Below are 20392 nucleotides of genomic sequence, written 5' to 3' on the forward strand. Positions count from 1 at the left end.
AAGTAACACTCGTAACATTATTGGGAATATATCCATCGTAATTTATTCCCAATTTCAAAATATTCCCTCTTTTATTCCGACGTGTGTAAGTATGTGTGTGTAAACAAACGTCTCTTTCCAATTTAGAAATATACTTTCGACAAAGGGTCGTAACAAATTCTCGCGCTTTACTTCCTTCTAGATTCTGCAGAGCGCGATTCGAATTTGATGACCATTCGTTTTAAAACGACAACGAAATTGGATCTTCCCCCGCCTTCATCGCGCGATTCTCTAATTTGTTATCCTTGCCATTTCAATTCCCATCAGTTATTTATGATTTTCATTGTTCTTCCTTCTTGCGAGGAACGTCGAGTGTCGCGACTATCAAAATCGAATTAGAACAAAGGGGAAAGGAAGAGTCCGTTGCGCACCCTCTACGCTGACAATTTCGAGTGAAATATAGATTCTCGCTTATTGGCTGCGAGATTTTTTGAAAGCATCGTGCTGCGATTTCTCACGCCTCGGATTGATTCTCCCCGCCTTCAATTGAGACTTTCAAGAAGTGTGACGTGTTAACCGCAAACAATGTCTCCAAAATGACGCGTGAACCCTTGAGCAGAGAAAATAAGAGGAACGTTCTGCTTTGGAAACCGTCGAGGTTTTATGACTCTTCCTCTATTTTTTGCGCGTTGCCGCAGAAAAGGGTGCATCGCCTTTTTGACATCGGGATAAGTGTTTTTTTTTCTCAGATACAGTATGATACTACTCTTTTCTTCAGATGAGATTTCACCGACCACTACTCGATTAGTCTTCAACTTGTTACGTGATGTAGCATAAATCTTACATAACGATTTTTGAAAAAACCGAGTATTCTTGCTTTGTACTTACATATTTCTCAATCAAACTTAATGCGACAATACTTTGGGGTATGTGTTTTTCACAGAATGCGCGTATTAATAAAATTAAATATATAAAATTATATCTAAAATTAAAAATTTCTAAAATACTTTATTAATTAATCGAGCAACTGACAAACTATTTGAGAATCTGCTTTGAACAAGGGTCTGACATAAATACAAGAGAAAACTTTCTATTCCATTTCACATAATTTCCACCTTCTGTTCGATAAATGATCCGATATCGTATATTTGTTTTCAAGGCGATTAAATTTTGTTAGAATTCGGCGGGACAAGAGATCTTTATGAAATTTCAATTACAGTTCCATCGATGTCACCGCAGGGTTCCTTTAACCCTCGGCCCTCCAACTTCACGCCTTTCAATCTCCTCCCTTCTTACCCGCTCCTCCGGTCTCTCACCGAAAATCATAGGATGCAACCGTAGGTTACGAGACGAGTGCGATGTCCCCGAGATGAGAAACATCTTACTACCTTCGGCGCCTTTTCAACCGCGCCCTCGAAGGTCCCAAAGGGTGACGAGATGCTTCCCCTAAAATCCTCGCGGAATACACTGTCCATCGATTACTCTTCCACAATTGCGGATATTTCGAACGGTGAGGTGCCGTTAGATCGGAGATATTCGATTCCCAGATGGCTGCCGTACCTTCATCCCCCTTCCGCTTTCATCCCCCTTTTCCCCGTCCCGCCGACCGAAGCCCGTGTCGTTCGCCAGTGTCGGACGTAGCCTCTTTCTCGCTCTCCTCTCTGAATAGAATCACGGAGCTATTCTTCCAAGCATTGTGAACGGAGCCGGAGGCAGTCTATTCGCATGTGATGGAACGACGATTGCCGGAGATATCTGGCCTCTTATCTCTGCCATTGCGAATCCGTTTGTTAGCGAGCGATGATCTCGCTGGTTTAACGCGAGGATTCGATCGAATCTTCATCCATCCGTTAGTCGATACACACAGAATAGACATGTGAGAAAATAATTGCAAGATAAAAAGAATCCCGTTTAGTGGCTTTCTATTAATCACGGATTTGTTCGTTGGGTATATATTTTTCAACGGGAACGCGATTACCAAGAGAGTTGACAAATGTAATTTTATTCCTCTTGAACCTCATTATTTCATGAATTATCGATTTCGCTGTTCAAAGAACAAACATTAAATATACCTAAATATTTATTTCAACAAAAACCTTGTGATTAAATTAGGCTATTAGGTTTCAGTCTGTAGATAAATAATGATCGTGGCGTTAAAGGACAAGTGATAACGATCTTGACCACGCGATTCGGAGACGGACGCACAATTGTCCTGCACTCTCTGGGGCGCATGGGGCGAGCGCGACGATCATCCGCGAAACGGCAGCCCTCGCGCGCTATTTCTCGTATTTCCATTTCGTCGGCGCCGTGGGGGTGAAATGGGGGTGTAAACGGTCAGATCGTATCTACCCGGCCGAGAAGTGGCCAGGCCGCCCTTCCGCCGTAACTTCCCTCGCTCGCTCCCCCCCTCCTCCCTGCGTCCGGGAGAAGTCGCACACCGAATCAAAGATTTAAACTTTCGAATTCGCTTTATCTCGCGGCGGCCCGATTCGCCCGCATGTGAGAAGCGCGGGCATCACAAACGCCGGGGATGCGTGGTAAATGCCTGGAAAGAAATGCCGAAGGGACGGTCAAGCGCCGCGCCATTGTCGGCCCCTTGTTTACGAGCCGGGCGTGAGATTCCGCCGTATAGATTCGATTCTTTTCGCGACGATTTATTCGGCCAAGGACCTTCGCGCATATACGCGCGAGGATTAACTCCTGCCGATATCCGGGGCCACGAGATTCGATTACTCGCCCGCGCGTTTCTCTCGCTCCAGCGTTCACGACTACAGCGGTGATGTATTCCCTCCCAAGAATGGAAATAAAGAAGCGACTTTTCGGCGGCACCAAGACGATCTAAGACGGATGAACTGCCGCTTTAAGTGTTAATTGAAGCTTCCAAGCTCCTCACTAGTTTGCTATAATTTGCGATTAATTTTTTCACAATTCTCAAACAAAAAAATATCTTTGTAAACAGAAAGTATACATAATTAGAGATCTATGAGATATATCAAATGACTAATCTTTCATATATATGAAACATTTAAATGATTAGAAAATAATATCTCTTCTAGTAAATTTTGCACTATTTAACTCGTACATTTTAATTTCATTTCTAACGCATATTTTTATTCTAGTTTTTGCTACACGTCATATGTTATTATCATACTTAAACGCGTCAAATTTATTGTATCAAGTGAATTAATATTTATATAGTTTCGCTAAAATCGGTGAAAATCAAGTAGAAGAAAGAAGGGAAACGCGCAAACTTTCATTTTTCTTTAATTACGATGTTACGGAACATAGATTATGACGTTTGCTCGCGCTCAAAAACATCTGTTCCCTTTCCTTCCTCGGACGAGTTCTACCCTTGCATAGTTTGCCCCCGCTAAGGACCGATATCCGCAGGGGTTTCCCCCTGCTTCTCTGCGCGCGAGAAAACGTCGATCGTCGAGAATTCGTCGAGAGCGTGCGCCTCGTTTAAACAGCCCGAAGGATAGGATGCTAGCCTAATTAGAATTTAATCATCCTTATCGACTTTCTGGCCTTCGTAGATATTATCTAAATGTGAATCTTATTTCACTTATTATATGTATTTATACATATATATAGTATTTATATATAATATTTATAAGGGAGGGGAAACATATATACGACTTGATAGTAGGTATAAGTTATTCATCTTTCAATCGTAAAACAGTTAGGGCTATATACTTTTCACCTAGTACCGATACTTTTGCGAAAAAATTATGAAGTAATGTGTATATTCTGGTAATTGAAAGGGAATAAAGCCTTACTGCACGGCGAAAAAAATCCTCATCAGCGGCGCGACCTTAATTACTGTGAGTTGCCTTACCGGAGGCTTGATTAAAAACGTTGCCAACTTTTTCGTTCGAAGTTACGACGGCGAATCCGTCATCTTTTTAAGCTCGGACATAAGAACAGATGAATGAGCGGGCGACCAGGTGGACAAACCGGGGCCGCCGAGAGAGATTCAAATTTAATGACGGACACGAGATAAAATTAATTTAACGGCGAGTTGCGGCTGTGAACTACCCGGGGGCTGTGTGCTGAAGCCTGGATCACAATGGCGCAATGGCCTGGCCGGTGGGCACAGCAAACTTCGCACACCAACGCTGCTTCGGCATCGTCGTCACCACGTTGTATGCCAGCAGCATTACCATCGTCAGCACCACTACCACCATACGCTTCACCACCATCAACATCGCCGGGGCGCGCGCGGGTAGAGGCCACGCTCGAACCAAAACATAATTAGCCTGCATTGTTAATGCATCAATATTTGCACGCTGTCCTGCCTTCCAGCCGCGGCGCGCGAGCTCCGCGCTTTCCAATAAGCTCGCACTTTGTTACACCCGATATTACGCGAGTATATCGCTGTTGATTACCGGTCGATTTTTCCTTCTCTTGTTCTCTCCTCCACCCTTCTCTCTCGTATTCTCTCCCCCCCTCTCTCTGTCTCTCTTTCTCCTGCTCGTGCGCTCGCCCATTTCGGTGGACGCTTACCTGGACATACGCTAACGTGCACCGCCACCCCGCTTGCGCGTGGTAAACTCGATGCACAAACCCACCTGAATTAATCGCGGCGCAGTTGTGAACTGACGAATCGCGTGCCACTCAGGATTAATTCATAAGCGAATTTTCGTTCGCCACGGAAAGATATATACTAAGCGTCCAGTGTAATTTGCAGCATTAACTGTGTAGGTGTTTTCATGGTAACATTAAGAATCAAACGTATATGATTGTTTTGTTGCAACAGCATTTAAAGCGCAATAAAATAAATTGGATGGACGGTATCTGATGTATAATAAGTAACTTTTGTTATTTATATAGCATTTGTGAAAATGTGAAAAATATAGATATATTATATAAATATTTTATCAGAAATATTTTATTCAAACGGATCAAACGGGTATATTTGCCGTTAGATTCAAGGAGCTGTAGATTAAAGATTGATATTTGAGAGTTGAGCTGGAGAAGCGTGGAGGCTGTAACTTTAAGACGCATAAGACATACATATATATAAGACATACTGCAAAGCTAACAGAAGCGATGAAACGAGGGCGTTGCACGGGTGAAAGAGGGCTCGACGTATACCGGATTTTCCCTACTTCACTGACTTCCGGTTGCTCGCGTGCCGCAATTCTATCGCCTGCATCTGGATCTTTCCTTCTGCCGATCTTGGCCGCGTAACCCAATTTTCCATAACGCAAGGCTTTCTCTTCAATTAATTGCATCATCATTAAATAATTGGTCCAGTAACTTAAAGATTTGTAAATACTGGCGCATCGACCTATTAATTCACTTTAGTATCCGTACTGTAATATAAAATCATTATTATATACGTTTATAATATATTCTACATATACATTATTTTCTTTAATTTTTTCAACTATTATTTTCTGTTAATAAAAAAAACCTAAATGTTGATCAATCTGCGGAAGAAAAGCTTTTCTATAAAAATCATCGTGCTCTATCTCGAAACGACCTTCATTCGGCTCTGAAAATCGTTAAGTCGAATGAGTCTCTCTAGGGGGTTCAACGAGACGACAAGCTGCTGAATCTATCGAGACGGGGGGCGTTCCACGCGCGAGCAGGAGGAGCCCCGCGGCACAGGGTCTTCCGTTAGTTCATCGTCTTCCGGTGACTTCCGGTGGCCTCTAACGAGGGACAATGCTCCTGGTGCACGCTGTGCACGCGGCGCACAACAATCGCGTCTCAAGTTCCTCCAGGCGGGAGGGCGGTGCTGCCAGTCTCGCTTTCCTCGTCTCCGCTTCCCATTCTTTCTTCTTCTCGACTACTTACGCCGCGTAACGTGGCCCTCAATGACACATTAGAAGCCAGCACTCCGAAAGGCGAGGCGTCGTGTGCGTGCACAACACTGATGAGATGAGAGAGAAAGAAAGTGAGAGAAAGAAAGAGAGAGAGAAAGAGAGAGAGCGGCCGATATGATTCTCCGGCTCGAACACAAATTATAGACTCCCCGGTCGACCGTTGACTCGACGACTCGTAGATTTGCCATTCGCTATTTCGGCCACTCGGGATATACGAGCCCATGGCTATGTACTCGTACTCGTTGTTCGCGAGCGCGGCAATGGCATTCACGGACACGCATGCACGTCTCTCGAATCTCGATCCTTTTCAGCGGATCGCGCGTCTGGCCCGGCCTCAACTCTCATTCTCTTCGCTCGGTGTCTTTGTAGGGAGACGCGCCACTCGCTTCGGGGTACATCAAGGAGTAGTCGACCGCGCGAATTTACAGGAGGCCACTCGAGCGCGAGACAATTGTTTAGTCGCCTCGAGGATTGACTTCTCTCTCTCCTTGTGCTTCTTCAATGAGTTGGTCGCTCTCCTTCCTTTCTTCTTTTCTGTCTCGATCAACTAACTTCATCTCCGCGCGATCGTTAACGGTCGAAACGTCGTCGAACGGTTTATTCTCTGCCTTGACGTCGGTAGATTCTCAATCGAACTACGAGGAATCGCATAATGAGATATTGTACATTTTGAGTGCCGCGCAAAAATAAATCTGGCGAGTATTTATGAGAAAGAATATTGGAATTTCTTTAATTTAATCTCCAATTTAATTCTCATTTCCGTCAATCTGTTTTCTAAATAAATAAAAAATATTATTTATATAAAATCATTATTTATAAACGTCTGCGATAAATAAAAATTAAAATGTGTTGGAATAAGAATAAAAGTCTATGAGAAACCTCTGAAATTAAAAAAATGTTTAATCAGACAAAATTAATATTCGCAAAATCATCGTCAATCTTGTATGATAATTATAAATATGATAATTATGTAGCACAACAATTTATAGAAATATAATACAGTAATTCAATTAAGAAAAAAACAGATTTTTGTATATTTTGCACACACATACACACACAATGTCGGCTGTTCATTAAAAAACACAATCCATGCGTGTCGTGAATCGCGCTAGGGAAAAGCGTCTCTCTATCTGTCGCTCCATCCTTTGACAGTGGCAGTCGGCGACACGCCCGCAAAATTGCTTCTCCGGCGTGGAAGCTTGGCTGCCGCGCGAGAGAGAGACAATTTTTCGGGGGTTGCGAAAAATATTAATAACTCCGGTGTTGCAGAGTAAAGGACGTAGGGCTTCCCGAGTAAGGGATGGCATGTTCAAGGGGGAGGTCGTGAGCGGTGGGCGAGAGGCGCGCGGGTGGCAGTAGAACGGGGGGCAGCGACGAGGGGGTGGCAAGTGTTTCTGTCAGTTTAATAGCTTCGCGCCTACCTACCTCCTCATCCCTCCCCTCTCCCCCGACACCCTCTTTACTCGCACAAACTCACCCTGCACGCGTACACTTTGCCGCCGACATTACAGCATCGTCACTCCACGTGTCAGAAGTTGCGCCAGACGTAGGAGGTCTGCTTAGATCTGATAACCCTTTGATATTCCCGTTATTTATTGCCCCCTCGTAGTTAGTCGCCGTCGGCGTCGTTGGCGTCGTCATTATGCGTGAGAATCGATCGAGCTCGATCCTCGGGCGACCGCTCCGTCAACTGGATCACGGTTATCGTGTTCAATGATAATTGGAAATAAATGATACGTAAAGGATTTCACATCGATCTGATAAGTCGAAGATAATTTTGGACTTGACCTGAGCTAACGTGTGACTAATATGTTTGTATATAATATTACGAAGTAGGAGAGTAAGATCAACATATTCGCCCTCCCCCCAAACACATCTAGAATTACAAGTCTTGTGCTTTTACGAAATAGGACTCCTTGAAAGATTGAAAAACGAATGACATGTCGGCGGAACGTGAAAGAATACATAATTATATCGGCTGATATTTTTGCAGTAATCCTAAAATTAAGTGGCATTACGCGTTCGGCAGAGATGTGTTTTATGCGAGTAATAATAAATATCTAATTATTATTGAAGTTAAAATGTAATAACATTTAACTTTGTATAATAACATATAAATATTTTAATTATAAATAGATATTTGCAAAATTTCTAAATAATGTACACATGCAACATGGAAATAATGCATTACAAACAAACGTTATATAAACATGCATAATTGCCGATTTTTAGTATTTAATTATATTTATTTTATTATTTAATTTAATTATCTCAGCGTGTGATCATGTATAATTAAATTATTTATCTGTACTTCTTATAATTTCGATCAATTTTGTTAATCGCACAAATTTGATGATATAAATCTTACATTTTTATGTTTTTTTAATTTTATTTTTTTTATAGAATTTTATAGGATTTTAAAGAATATTAGGATTTACTGGTTTAATATTTGAAGATTTTTGCAATTATATCTATACCATTATAATTCTCCGATTAAAGGATCTGTAAGATAATAATTTCAGAAATTTAAGAAACTAGTCAGCGTAGCGCGCGCGTTTCTGTTTTTATTAAAGAATACAGTTACTTACTGCGCTGGAACGAAGGTGCGCGCAGTAGGTGATATCACATCCGAGGTGGAGACATTTTTATGCCGGTGTAAATCAAACCCCTCCAAATATTGCGCGAAGGACAAAGTCGCCGAATGAACGAAGGGTACTGGCGTTGCCGGCCATAAAGAATGATATAACTGCACGCGACACATGTCTTCCCGGGTGCGAAACACAGTCATATCGTCGTTACTGCCTCCTTTTTCCGCTCGCGCTTTCGCCGGCTACCGGAGAAATGAAGATTTGTTTCGGCTTCTTTCGACTCCGTCGTATATTCCTGCCGCGACTTTATCCGCGGTCGTCCCGATTTTATGACATTCGCGCGCAGGATTTAAATCATCGTGCCTGCTCGCCTCGGAAATAAACCGGCAGGGAAATGTAGACTAATAACTCTCGATTATCTGCTTGTTTCTTAAAGTCGAAGATGAGAAAAAAAGAAACGCAAATAGCACGTACCTAGCTGTACAAGTGGGACGTACACCAAAATGATGAGACGGAAAAGAGGCCGGGACAAAAACTGAAATACTTAAACAACTTAAATAAAATAGTTTAATAAATAATTTTTTAATAAAAGAGTATTTCAATAAAATATAAATTTATCTCCGCGTTACATTTGTTTTCCTTCTTTTTGATGTTATGTTACACATATTCTTTAGACTTTGAATTTTCTGAGATGAAAGAAGAAACGAAATTTCGTTATATAGAATATTTTTGTAGGTCGCCTTTGAATAAAAAAATCAGAAAAAATTGGATGCATGAGAGAGCAACTGAAAGAGTCTGGCTCCGACCGTTTCTCAATCATAACGATTTTCGAGAAAATCTCATATCTCGTTTTCTTAACTAAGACGAACGTTACGCGTATCCATAGAAAGATATTTTTTTTTCCATCAAAAAGTGAATCGTAACAATACGCAAGATTGGCGTTTCCAATACTCCACTCTTTCGATTGACTTTGAAGTTGAGTCGATGGACAAATCGCGGCGAATTGTGGAGTGTGGTCGGAAAAAATGGAGAATTGACTGGGAGGTTTGTGACAGCGACTTTTCGCAGTGAAAAAGTGGCCGCCCTTGTCCAATAAGAACTTCGGTGGCTGTCCCGCTGACCTCGTCTCTGCGTGGGGTCCTTTCTTCCCTACGTTCTCGTCGAAGTGCTTTTCGATGGAGACTTTTTGCGGTAAAAAAAATGTCTCAGTTCGTTGACATCTTACCGTTGACTACTAATGAAATCGAAGCTCTTGCACCGGTCATTCGTAAATTTGCTAGTGACGAAAAACGTCGATGCAGGAAATATAATACATTTAATTATTAATCTTTGAGACGAGTCTCGCGGTTGAATGCATATCTTCGTCAACATCTGAACTATTGCAGTTTAAGAATATTTTTATGCGTGCAATAACATGTAAAAAAATCTATAATCTTAAAAAAAAACAGAGGTATATTTTTCTAATTCTTACCTTATGTTTTAGAAATTTGATATATAACACAATAATTTTATATTTCTTTCTTATTAATTCTTTTTAAATCTTATCTGAAAATTATCATTTATAGTTAGATGTAATGCACAGCCTAAGCTAATAAATAATATCCAATAAAATAAGAAAATATTTTAATATAAATATATCTTATTATTACGTCATATATTTAAATTTTTGTTCATCAACATTGCACGTATAAAAGTAGATCTATGATTTGTAAATAAATTAATCACTTACATTGTTAATCTTATAAAAAAATTGAAAAATTGCGTCCCACACATTCTTCAAAACATCTATTAAAATTAATTCTTGTTCAACTCTTGAACCTTCGGGAAAAGAATCCCATATTCGGCTTTGACATTCAGCTACCACGAAATCTCCTACGTTATCAGCGTCACGTTACGCTACCCCCTCCCCTGTTACCCCCTCCTCAGACGTTCTCTCAGACAGTCGCATTACGCTCCACCGCCGAAGCACCACGTCCCTCTCGCTCGCTCTCCCGAGGGATGCTGTAGTCGCCTTGGTGGGGACCCCGACGCGATAGGGGTGGCTCCGCCCGCGAGCCAACCAGAGGTCCCGCTGGAAGCGACCCGCCACACCCCGTGAATCGTCCCTGGGATCCCAAGAGAACCCTCGTCGTGCCATCCTCTTCTCAACAGATTTTGGATCCTCTAGTCCGCCAAGGGCCAGCTGACACGGAGCAGCGCTCTTTCCGTTGTCCGTTTCTTCCATCGGTCGCTCGCCCGGAAAGATTCGCGCTACGCGCGGGCTACCCCCCGCGATCGCATCCACCCCTCCGGTGGCCTCGGGTCGGAGTATCGGTTGCGTACCCCCAACCGATCGATCGCGCGATCATGAAGACAGTCGGCCCGCCGACGGATTTCCATCGATGTCGCTCGTCATTTCTCGTGATGTTGACGTGATCTCGTGAAGGAAAACTCTTGTGATACCGATGTGTCGGGAGTGATCCGAATCCTCGTCTCGTCCAGAATCATTTGGAAGATTCAGGATTCTGGATCCGGATCCGAGGCGGACTACCATCAATGAATGGCCTTGATCTGTCCCGGTCCGTCGTGGATTGCAAGATGAATGGTAAGTCAAACAAATTTCATTGATGACGATCAACGTTGAAGAATATTCACAATGATGACAATTGAATTATACAAGATTTAGGTCGTATATAATTCTCAGAACGAAACGTGCGATTGATCAAAATTCTCGATATCCGGCGTCACAGTGGAGATAACAATAACAGTTGCAACAATAATCTTGAGTCAATATATTGTTATTAAAGATATTTCTTCATTAGTATGCATATTTGCGAAAATAAATTTAAGCTGAATTAAATTATGCCTCTACTTAACCGAACATGTCAGCCAATTTCCACGAAATTGATATAATACAAATAAATTGGTTTCGTAATTGTTTATCTCATTCTTGATTATAAAATCAATATTAAGATTGGCGTAATCGCCTTTTAAAGCGTCAGATATCATTACGCGGTCAAACGATATTCATTATGAGTTCGATCCTCTTACAAAGTTCGACTTGTTGACACAAAGTGCCCTTCCGTTCGTTCCATTACGTGCAAATATCGGCTAAGGAAGCTTGACCGCAGCCTGTCCGGAAACCAGACTCCGGAGATTCGATCTTCTGTCCAATTTGGCCTGCCTCGGCCTGGTAATTCCGTGACACGCTGATAACCTTATCGACGTCTCACGATACTGCTCCTGGCCGCAGGATCCGACCGCGTCGTTTTTCTAATTAACCCCAATCGCCAGTCCGCGCCTGATGATAGGGAGATCTGATACTGTCAGCGAGATTGGCCATTAATCGCACCGTTTGCAATGGAGCTTTCGGAAACACCGGCGCGTCGCCTCTCGCCATCTCGTGTTCTACAATATGATACATTAACAAACGTCATGTTCTCCAGAGGATCCCCGTATCGCCAGGATGTCCTGTGCGGTCAGAGCTAACGCGGTCTGCACGAGCGCGAACGTATAATTCGCGGTGCAATCGCTCTTCCGACATCTCTCTAGTCGCCAATTTGTTTAATTATCTTTTCCGGAAGTCACACTTGCGTTTCTTGAATCTCGTAGTAATCTCCGTGTCCTGCTTCCCTATACCGCTCCAGATGCATTACTCCAAATTGTTATTTACTCACTTATAAATACTTATAAGGATTGATCAACATATACAATTAATTTTACTTACATAAATAATTAATGTAGGAAGAATTAAAAAAAGTAAGGTTACAAGGTAAAATTAATTTTGACTATTATGTGTGCTAGTAGTTATTTTCCGTGTTCAATAATTATATTTTAGTAAAGAAGAATACATAAAGGTATATAATTTGACATGACATTTATGAACTTTATTTTATTTTTTCCTATATTCATAATATTCCTTATTTTCATAATATTTGGACGCGCATATTTGGCCTCGCGTATCTACTTAATAGTAGATTAATCGATCATTGGTTGATCGTTTGTTAAACCCTTCGATAGTGAAACGTCAACTGCCTATACATTCGGCGCATGCAACTATACATATAGCAATCAATAGACGAATTCACAAAGTATCGCACACGCGCATCAATCATCGATCACAATAGACCCATGCAATGCAAAAGAGTCATTTGCTTTATAACTCGCTAACTACTTCACCGCCATGGATAAACATATATTATTATTTTCACAGTAAATATCATGTGACGCACAATGGCCACTGATAGAATAATTTTCATTAGCCGCCTATCCGCCATCGCCAATAATATTCTATAACTATTGTTAATTTTAAAATAGCCCATAGTGTCCCCATAAGATTCTATATATAGGCTTGTAATAAAATAAAACGTGACTCTCTCATTTTGGGAACATAAAAAAGGACGTTAAAAAAAATTGTTTCTCACCAAAATTAATAAATTTATTATAGAGACTGATGTCTGCTTATATTCTTTAGATTTAAATAGCTATCAGAAATTATTCGTCCGCGGAGGAATGTCTCAATTAATATAAAAAGAAAGATTCTTCCCACGATTAATTCGTCTAGGGTGTAAACCGCGCTAGAGCGGCACTTCGCTCTAATCATCTTCAGGGCCTCTCGAGCCACTATCATCAGGGATAATGTCACGCATGGTTCAACAAGTACACTCGTACTTCTCTGTCAAGGGAGAAAGTATTCCGGCACTTGTGTATCCCACAGGAGTCAAAGACCCCTGGCTTTCAAGGGTTTTCCAAATATTGTTGTTGTATCATATCGGCTACTCACCGTGCGAGGATCTGGAGTGCATATCCCGGGTACCCTCGCGTGATTAGGTCTCTTCTTTACGATCATCTCCGGTCATGAAGATCCGCTAAATCGTGTTTACTCTGCCGATTAAGGCCGAATTGGGATAATAGTATCGTACGGTATGTGGCAGTTATACTTATCTATGTTGCTCTGGAGTGTACTATGATTGCTTCTCAATTGAGTTTTAATCTTCGCTTTCTAAACAAATAAATATTATATAAAAATTTAGAAGCAATGCAATATTGTAAGAAAACGTTAATTTACAAATGTCTTTATCTGGAAAAGTCTTTTCAGTTAGTCGTGATAAATATTTAACAATTATGTTAAGATTGCTCTATTTTCTATTTTTTATAAGAGATTAACTAATTTTGCCTCTTAATTACGATATTGATTATAATTATTTATAGTTTTCTGTGTAATAAGATAATTTAGGAATCAAAATCTATGGACTATTATATATAAGCGATTTATTTCTTTCCATCTAACCGTGACGCATCGATATCGACGCTCGTAGACGTTCTGTCTCTTTGAGCTTCGTGTCGACAAGCACGCCTTGCAGGATCACCGTTTTCTTTTACGACTCGCCCGCGCCGACGTAAGTCGATGGATCCTTAAGTCTTTGTTTACTCTCTCGATTAGAATGGAATTGAAGCCGGCATCGTAAAATTGATATTTTTAACGTTTTATTGCGGTATACGACATGTATGGACCGCTTTTCATACATCCAGCTGAATCTAATGCCGTAGAAGTATTATCTGCTTCTTCTCTGCGTTCTATTTAACTTTTAACAGGAAGACGCGCAACAAAGCCTGTAATTCAATTATTTAACAGCGTCGTCGCGATATCAAAATTAATCGTGAGAAAGCGTTGATCGTAAAATTATAGTGTTTCCTTCCCTTCCTCTCTATCTTTCCACGACAATTTGTCTTCCTTTTCGATGCACCTGCCAGCTCGTCGCTAAAACGATCATTTGCTTAGTCGCCGATTCACACGGAACTCTCGCTATTTGCAGAGGACTCTCGATCTTCGCAGGTTTCTCGGCTGGCTCGAGGAATAAGAAACGCGCCTAAAGTTCACAGTTTGTTTTTAGATAGCCGATACACTGCGTGGATATCTTTCGATTCGGAGATAAGACCGCCGTTAAAAAGGGCCCGTCGTATCCGGCTAAAGCGAGTTGTACAAACAAAATCAGATTCGTGCGACGTCTCTTTGTCACTTCGAACGCGATATAATTGCCACGAGTAGATAATAAATTAATGTTTTCATTAGGAATGTATGTTGATACGTAATTAAATGCGTTTAAAACGCATACATTCCTTAAATAAATTTATGCTTTTTTAAATACTATCGCTATCATATTACGCGCATCTCGTATGTTTTTTATCATATATTTTTGTCGAGAGCAACCAGCCGCGTTTGCAACAAAATAATCGCAACTTATTTAATAATAAACGTAGGATAGATCCCCTTTATCCCTGAATATCTTGCACCGTATGACATCACGACGCATCAAAAACAGCCGACAAGAGGACAATAAAATCCTTATCACGGCAAACATCCTCGGCTTGGGTGTCATTGCGTGCACGCGGCAGCTGCGCATGAAGAAACGTGCCGCAGATAGCGCTTACTCCAATTGACACTTGTCCTTGTGTGCCTAGGATTCCGTCAAGTCGTAAAGAGAGAAGGGAAATGAGAGGGTCCCGCAAATACAAATTTATTTTACCTCTCTCGTGCAAAATCATTCATGATTTTCCGACACCTTCATCGAAACGCAAAGTTTACACGCAAAGCCGCGATCTTTCCCGCAACAAAACGCTCGTACGTGCGTTTAATATCACGAACTGCGACTTTATCGCGGGAACAACGAGCTACCGCTTTCTTAGAAATGACCAATCAATACGTCACGTTCCGGAAAGTCGTCTCTCATCATAGTTCTATGTACGAACCTTTTTTAGTAAACACGACTTTCGCAAATAGCGGATAATATGTTATTGAAAATGTAATAAATATTTAATATAATCTTTCAAATAATTGACATGTGTCAAATAAAGATTTTTATTAAAAAAGAAAATCAACGAGCCTAATTCAAATTAAAAAAAAACAGCCTTAATTTTATTTTGATACATTGAATAAAGAAAACATTATTTAATCAAAGATATTTTTTTAGTCTTAAAAAGCAAAAATATAAACTAGTTATATAGAAACTCCGGAAAAATACTAAAATCATAGTTAAAAATTAAATTTAGTTAAAAATAAATTATAATGACATAATCTCTCTTACGAACGTCGTTATGGTATTTACAAATAAATTTCATTCCATTCCTCAAGTATTTATTCAAGATTCACTGGTTTACATCTTGGCTCATTTATACTCTCTAGGAAGCAGCGACGAAGGCGAGTCGACATCGGGTGCGACTGGCGGGGGTGGCGGCAGCGAGAACGCAGAAATGGAGGAGAACGGATCGACTCGCACGAGTAGCAACAGCAGCAGCAACAATCCCGTGTACAAAGATTTGAAGTTACTTCAGGCCGGTGGCGAGGTTCCGCAGGAGTACAATCCGCAATCGCGGACAGCTTATCAGCAGCGCGGATACTCGCCGGGGATAGACCGACAACGGAATTACGAGAAGGAGCAACTTCAACCGTCGCCGTCTTCTAGGGAGGAAGAGAGGAAATGGCCAGCCTGGGACTATGAGAAAAACACGCGGAAAGAGTACTCGAGGTCGCGGGATTACAATGAATACCGTGAGTCTTACAGTCCCGTTCAAAGGAGTCTTCAAGCTCACCACGAGTTCATATGGCATTTGTTTTAGCGTTGTTATAGTTGCAAAATGAAAAACATATAAAATTCTTTAGATTTATATTCGAATGATTAGATTTCTAATAGAATAGATTGTTGTATTATCTTGCGATTATGTGTAGTCTATGATCGCTCATGAACTGATGATTTCTCGATAAATATTCGATAAATATACTCTGACGTTTGTCTGTGTAGAGGATGCGATAAAGCAGGAGCCCAAGGATCACTCGAGTCGCGAGTGGGTGTCACCGGTGCCGGAGGTCGAGGTCGGCGGTTCGGCACCCGGAGGCCCGTACGTTCGCGCACGCAAAGACATCCCTCGTGGCGCGAGATTCGGTCCGTTCCTCGGCAAATGGGCGAGTGAGCCTTTCAACCCCCGTTACGCGTGGGAGGTGAGTCGTATATTTCTTCTCGCGGTGTATATAGATGTGTGTACGTGTTTATCGTTTCCGCCCGCTTTCGAATTCTCTCGAGTGGAGTCGAGGTAGTCGAGGCGATCGTAAAGCGAATAGGTCGGTGCTCGATCAGTTCAAACTGACCTTTTGAAGCGAAAGATGTTTGCTGCGCTCTCAATGTTGCGAAATAGTCTCCCAACGCGGAACTTTTTATCGGATCCAATCAATGCTGCAGGTATATTTTTTCCAATGCTTGCCGACTAACGAAAAGAGCATTTACTTATTAGTCTAATGCGAAGAATCAATATGGAAAAAGTAAGATTATTTAAGTAAGAGAGAACACTTTCATAATATTTAAACATATTAAACATATTTATTATAATATGTAATTATATGTAATATATTATATTTATATAATATAATATATCTATACATATATGTATGTACGTATAAAATACATACTTATATATAGGAAAGAATCTAGGATTAGATTCTAGGACTGTTTACCTTTTTTCACGCTCAAATACTAGCGACTTTTCTCATCAATACGTTTACACATTTATTCGAGATTCACGAGGATTCACACGCGAATCTTATTCGATATCATCTCGATTTTAGGTTGTCGTCAAACCGTTTGAAAGATGATCGATCTGTTTATGGTTCGAGTTCGGCGCAGGAATGTTTCATTCCGCGTTCGAGCCGATGTCGGTGGGTTTTCTATCCTACTGCTATAATCCCGGGTATTATCCGGCAGATGCCGGTAACAGTGAAGGAGAAAGAGGGAAGAGCAGATAGACAGAGCCGTCTCTTTGCTTCGACAGCAGACACCTGGTCGACTCGTTCGCCGAAGGTGTCATCCACGTTGACAGATCTGTCAATTGGATCGTCTCGGACAACTTTTTCTTTCAGTTCCTCCGAAATTTTCGGATTCCTATGGAATCGGTTGGAAGTGTATACGGTGGACCGCACATACCTAAGTCAACCGTAAAATCGATGTTCCGAAGTCAGGATCGGGGAATCGGCCCATGAAATCGTCAATAACGGATGATTCCTGATCTTCCTGTTGCATAATAAGAATATTTACAAATTACTTGCCTCACATCGTCAGAATATTATTAATTTAACGAATTTTTTAGATTGTGCAACAACACAATCGACCGTGATTTTTGCGATCGGTTCCATCTTCGGAAAATCAATTGACATTTGCATCACATTTGAGCGTCAGAAAAGATTTCCAAATTTGGACGGTAGGAAACTGATCGTGTACTGGTCCAAAGGGTGTGATAGATATGATAGCGACGGCGTTAGCGCATGTCGCACTGACAAAATGTAAATGGCACCATCCATCTAACTGCCGACAAAAAGGCAGCCGGGGCCAACTGTCGGACCGGCGATTACAGGATCGATTAAAGCCAAACTACCCCTTCGTTTCGTCGGGCCGATCTATCAACCCCACGCGCGTAAACGTGCGAGCGCGCGAGAGGGAAAACATCGCGAGAGAAAGTCGGCCGTGATTTCTCATGTCGATTTCATGTTTATTCTAAATGCCGCGCGAACTGAGCCGCGAACTGATAAAAGAATGTTTTCAAAATTATCCAGATTTTTAATTCCAATTTTCAGAGAAAGACGCTAAGATTTAACATATAGCAATTAATATTTAAAAATGTGTTAATTTTATTGCAAAAATGATAAAAATACTTTATTGCACAAAACAGAGGCTTTACTTAAAATCCTAAATATTAAAATATTATAATCGTAGCAATAGGATACACCTTATGATCAAATTTCTATAACAATATCGGTAACGAATTCTTAGGCTCTCACGAACCTTTTTCAGAATCCGGTGAAGCAAAAAAAGCTCCCTTTCGGTCGATTCGCACGTTATTCCCCAATCCTAATCCTTTTCTCACATCCTCCAGGAAACGCACTTTAGTTCTCGAGGCGCGAGATCAACGAAGGGCGAACAAGAACCTCGAAACCGAAATTCGCCCCAAATTTCCTCGGTGTTTATCCACCCCGAAATATCCCGCGGAAGATCAGGAAGTTTTTATGGGATTATTGGATTAAGGATGATCGCTCTGAATCAATTTTCCGGTCAATTTAGAAATACTAATTAATGTAATCTCAATTAATGGTCAAAATGATAAAATAATTTCAAGCATTGAAATTATTTTTTAATTTCTGGAAAAAATATTTATTATCAGTTTTTATTAATTTCTGAAGTGTATCGCGAAGTGTATCCTTGCCTCTATTATTATTTCCATAAAAGAGACAAGAACAAAATTTTATTTTTAGACAGTAATGTATATTTTTGTGCTATACTTTACAACACGCGTTACTTTAGAATTTGCGAAAGGGAACGTAACAGTCGCTTTTATGGGGATCTCGAGTTATTATCGGGATTCGAATCCAGGAGTTGGTTGCGCCGATAGTTTAGGTATCACCATTACATCACCTGCCGCGAGATTTCTACCTCGTTTTTCCAATCTTGCGGAAAGGGTGAGATAAAGTATAGAAATAAATGTGAAAAAAAAACGCGGAAAAAGGAGGGGAGGCAATTCGCTTCTTTCCCGATGTATCCTGTTCGGTGACGCGTGATCCGCAGGACGACCGACCTGCGGCGTGCCTGCGTGGCGACTAAACCAATCTAAGGCTTAAGTTCACTCGGCCGAAAGACCCCTCGCGTGAAGGCCGGGGTCCAATTTGCCGAATGATTTCAAGAACCCAAGTTAAATGATCAACGCGAAATATCGGTGAAGGAGAGCGGGCGTAAATGAGGACGACACGAAGGAGGACGACGACGGGCGTACTCTCTTAGGAACTTTAGTAAGGAATCAAGATTGATAATGCTTGGGAGGGATGAAAGGGTATATACAGCTTTGTTCTCGCAGTAGTTACCATCGTCGTCATCGTTGTGGCCTACAATGACAACGACGACATAAATACCAACTCCTCTGACTTGAGAGACAGAGAGGAGAGAGAGAAAAATAGAAAGAGAAAGTTATGTCTATTGATTGGTGATTGATTTTTTAACAGACATGCTTGAAAAATAATTTCGCGATTTACCCGAATGCATAGAAATTTATTTTTTACCAAAGTATGATCTAAATTCTAACAAGTATCAATGCATTAGAACAATAAATGTCAGATGAACATTATTTCGCATAAAAACATAAGCCTTACTATATTTTTAGACTTTATGTATTACAAGTATTATATCAGAAACAGGAGAAAGGAGCATATTTTAATATATGTATACAAATATTGCACTTACACCATTAAAAAGTTTTTTTCTTGTATGTTACATGAGAATCATTGAAAATCGTTCATGTGAGATGTCGAATTTACGCCCACGAGATTCTCCTACTCTTCCGGCTACTCGCGCATATTTTCCCTTTTCAGCATTTTCCTTCACTTTTCTTCGTCTACATATTGAAATCGGCGGCGTTTTTTTCCACGCGGTTGCCGGCAACCCCTCTCGAAGTCTCTTGACTCGGATTGGAGACCGTTCGCCTTTCGGAGCGACCACGTGGGAGAAAAGGAGGGCCAGAGTACCGCTTGTTTTTCATGTTGAAGCAGCCGCACGCGCCTCGTCGCCCATACGGGGCACTTTTTCGGCAAATCGGTCGGAAAATTTCGCTGTTAGCGACGTATGCAACTGACAAATTATATTAATGGTAATCCTCGATGTGAAACGTGCCATCGTCAACCGCACGAGTTCCATTGCGTGGTTGATGCGCGATATATATTGCCATATTGATACAAACCAAACGCATTGAGATCAATACATGACTTTTATAATTGCTTAATTTAAAAGAGATTTAAAAAAACCACTTAGACAATCTATGGAGTTAATAATTTTCGTGAAAGCCAGAAAAATGTCATACTTATTTACAAAATGATAATTTATTCTTTTACGTTCATTGTAATTATCACATCGAGATTCATTTTTCTCGTTTCCTACCGGAGTTCATGAAATCGCAGCATCCAAGATATATTTATCCTTTCATAAA

The 20392-nt window shown here is 41.0% G+C and overlaps 1 protein-coding gene across 3 annotated transcripts in view; it reads left to right on the forward strand.

The window, feature by feature from the left end:
* The window catches only part of LOC112455553 (MDS1 and EVI1 complex locus protein-like), a 77777-nt gene that overhangs the window by 31440 nt on the left and 25945 nt on the right, over window positions 1–20392 (forward strand). For 2 of the 3 annotated variants that reach the window (XM_025017559.1, XM_025017561.1), the window contains exons 1-3: window positions 10424–10985; window positions 15564–15929; window positions 16180–16376. In XM_025017559.1, the coding sequence (XP_024873327.1) occupies window positions 10937–10985; window positions 15564–15929; window positions 16180–16376 (612 nt within the window). In that variant the 5' untranslated portion in view covers window positions 10424–10936. Of the gene's footprint in view, window positions 1–10423; window positions 10986–15563; window positions 15930–16179; window positions 16377–20392 lie in introns of those variants that run through there. The other variant, XM_025017560.1, reaches the window with a different exon arrangement.

Source organism: Temnothorax curvispinosus, unplaced genomic scaffold (assembly GCF_003070985.1).
Source record: "Temnothorax curvispinosus isolate PA1 unplaced genomic scaffold, ASM307098v1 QBEX01006175.1, whole genome shotgun sequence".
Lineage (NCBI taxonomy): Eukaryota > Metazoa > Arthropoda > Insecta > Hymenoptera > Formicidae > Temnothorax > Temnothorax curvispinosus.